Consider the following 2,500-nt stretch of genomic DNA (forward strand, 5'->3'; position numbering starts at 1 on the left):
CTCGTATCAAAAGACTTTATCACAAGTTCTATTTCCTGTTCCACCATTTGTGGTCAATGTACTGGAGGCTGTTTTCAGACACGATCATCATCTTTTAGAATATGACAGTCGCTTTGATGAGGCAGACATAGATCTCCAGCAGTTTAAGGAAATGAAGTGTGACCTTGTTTGTAACGGCATTGCGAGGGTGTCTATGCTGCTAGCGTTGTGGAGTGAGTTCCACGTTACTGAAGATTGTCATGTGGACGTGTTTATTAAGCTTTTTCTTGCTCTTGACCTTGCTTATCTGACTGGCTCATCAGATGTTGTAGTTCAGGAACTGTCAGACACTCTTGGTAGACACGAGATTACATCAACTGTGTCAATGTCTACAGACACCTTCAGCACGACATCGGATTCATATAATCAAATGAGAGGAGAAAGTCAGCAAGCACATCAGATGGACAGTTGCAAAGAACTGATTTGCAAGTTAAAACAACATAATGTTGGCTTGTTGTTGCCATGGTTACTCAATGACGAAGAACCGGATGATGTGAGTCAACTTTGGTGTGCAGATGTAGCAGATGGAGTGATGCAAGTTGTGGTCGAATATTCATTTGCATATAATTGTCCTTTGGGTCTATTTGAACGACTGTCTGCTCGTTGTCATCGTCATCATCCTAATTATATTCGTCACTGGAGCAGTGGACTGCTGATGTGTTATGGTGCGGTGAGTTTGCTGTTTATTTGCAGCAAGAATACTTCACCTGGCTTTCTACGTCTCAGTGCTAGAGTAGTCAAGTCACATCACAGTGTTGGCAGATTGTGGCATGTTCTTCTGCGTTGTGTGTCAGACGTGGAGGATCTTCTCCAGTCTGTTCCTGGTGTTCTTTTTGGTCGATCCATCTGCAGTGAGAGTCCGTCGACCACAAGTATACGTTGTCTTCCCAATCAACATAGACATGTCATTCTAAATGAGAAGTGGGGATCATTTGCAGTAGAAACCATAGCTGGAAGTTACAGTGGTGAGATGTCAGAAAATTTAGTGGCAATTAAAGAAGGTAAACAGCTAATACAAATACTTTCTGATATGAAACATAGAATGTGTGTTTTATTTGTGTTTTTGTATTTATTTAGTGTGTCCAAGTGTAAAGGAAGGTATTCCTCTGTCACAAGTCGTTTCACCAGCAAGTGGTGATTTCATGAGTCGAAGGAAGCTTGAACAGATAGCAGCAGATATAGGAAAATGGTGGCTTAAACTAACAAGTATTATTGGTACTGACCAGTCTACAGTGTTGGAGCTGCGTGAAAACTATTCTGACCCTAGTTTTGCTCCAGTAGCAGCATCTCGTATATTAAGTGAGTGGCAAAAATCAAGAAAGAATGAATTGAAGGTATGTGAATTGTATGATGCTCTACTTGTTGCTGACATTCCATCTTTACCACAACGGCATTTGAGTGATGTCATGTCACCCGATGCAGCATCTGGATTAGAAAAATCTAAAGAGACAGCTGCACGTGGTGAGACAAGTCGAGCTGACTCTGAGATGGTCACTCCACTCATCATAGAGAAAGTAGCCGAAAATGGTTCAGAGCGTTGGCATGAAATTGGTATATACCTTGGAGTTTCACAAACAATGCTGACTGAATGTTACCGACCTCTGTACACATTAAAAGAAAAACTGAATTTAGTTTTGTCAGCTTGGACAAATGATAACAGACAAGCTACAGTTGGTCAGTTGTTGTCTGCTTGTGATAAAGCTGGAGTAGGTGGAATAGTGAGGAGAGTATTGGAGCTTGATACTCCACACTGACTGAATTTTATTTTATTACATTTACAGAAATTTATGTATACTATTGAAATATCAGTTGCACACGAAGGACCGACACGCGAGGCTTATTGTTATCCGGGTATTTTGTGCCATGTTACTATAGAGCGAATGCGTGTTATCTCAGTACGTGGCCACTGAGGGTAAGTCCAATTCTATTTTTCTTATATCAGCACTCATCTCAAGTTTATTCACACCAGGCAAGAAGAGAAAGAAAAGGAAAAACCGTCGCTCTCAACGAGTTCCTAGGCGAGGAACCGTCGGGAGCGTTTGTCTCATTTTCAACCTCTCATACGTCGAATTGGGCCGAAGAAAGCGAAGATATCAACCCGGATTGTAATAGATAAATCTATACTCTATTGTTTGAGCTCTGTCTCGATGCTGTGTGATGTCTCAGTGTCGAGTAATCCGTGGTCGGATGCGACTGACTCACGTTGGCGCGAGGCAACAATGGACCGGAGCATGTTGCCCACTGCGCCTCGCGGCACGAGAACAGGCCGCGCTAGCTATGAATCGATTACCGAAGGAACCGCCGTTTACTGCGTTTATTGGCAATTTGCCGTATGATTGTGAGAATTCTGATATTGAAATGTTCTTTGAGAAAGAAAAAGTAAGAATAAGAATTGGGTTATTGTGAGATGCATCCGTCTAATACAATAGTCTAATGTATTGTGAGATGCATCCCTCCAATA

General features: G+C 41.9%; 2 protein-coding genes across 5 annotated transcripts in view; both read left to right on the top strand.

The window, feature by feature from the left end:
- Positions 1-1,831, top strand: part of LOC134194631 (uncharacterized) — a 5,254-nt gene extending 3,423 nt beyond the window's left edge. Inside the window, exons 2-3 of the mRNA XM_062663574.1 lie at positions 1-1,040; positions 1,117-1,831. The exon at positions 1-1,040 is cut by the window's left edge and continues 1,048 nt beyond it. Coding sequence (XP_062519558.1) covers positions 1-1,040; positions 1,117-1,793 — 1,717 coding nt within the window. The 3' untranslated portion in view covers positions 1,794-1,831. The remainder of the gene's footprint in view (positions 1,041-1,116) is intronic.
- A 13-nt stretch (positions 1,832-1,844) lies between these two features.
- Positions 1,845-2,500, top strand: part of LOC134195103 (uncharacterized) — a 3,320-nt gene continuing 2,664 nt past the window's right edge. The window contains exons 1-3 of one of the 4 annotated variants that reach the window (XR_009972315.1): positions 1,845-1,951; positions 2,009-2,144; positions 2,206-2,418. The gene's annotated coding sequence lies outside the window, so the exon portion shown is untranslated. The remainder of the gene's footprint in view (positions 1,952-2,008; positions 2,145-2,205; positions 2,419-2,500) is intronic. The other 3 variants (XR_009972316.1, XR_009972317.1, XM_062664115.1) reach the window with 3 other exon arrangements.

Source organism: Corticium candelabrum, chromosome 19 (genome assembly GCF_963422355.1).
Source record: "Corticium candelabrum chromosome 19, ooCorCand1.1, whole genome shotgun sequence".
Lineage (NCBI taxonomy): Eukaryota > Metazoa > Porifera > Homoscleromorpha > Homosclerophorida > Plakinidae > Corticium > Corticium candelabrum.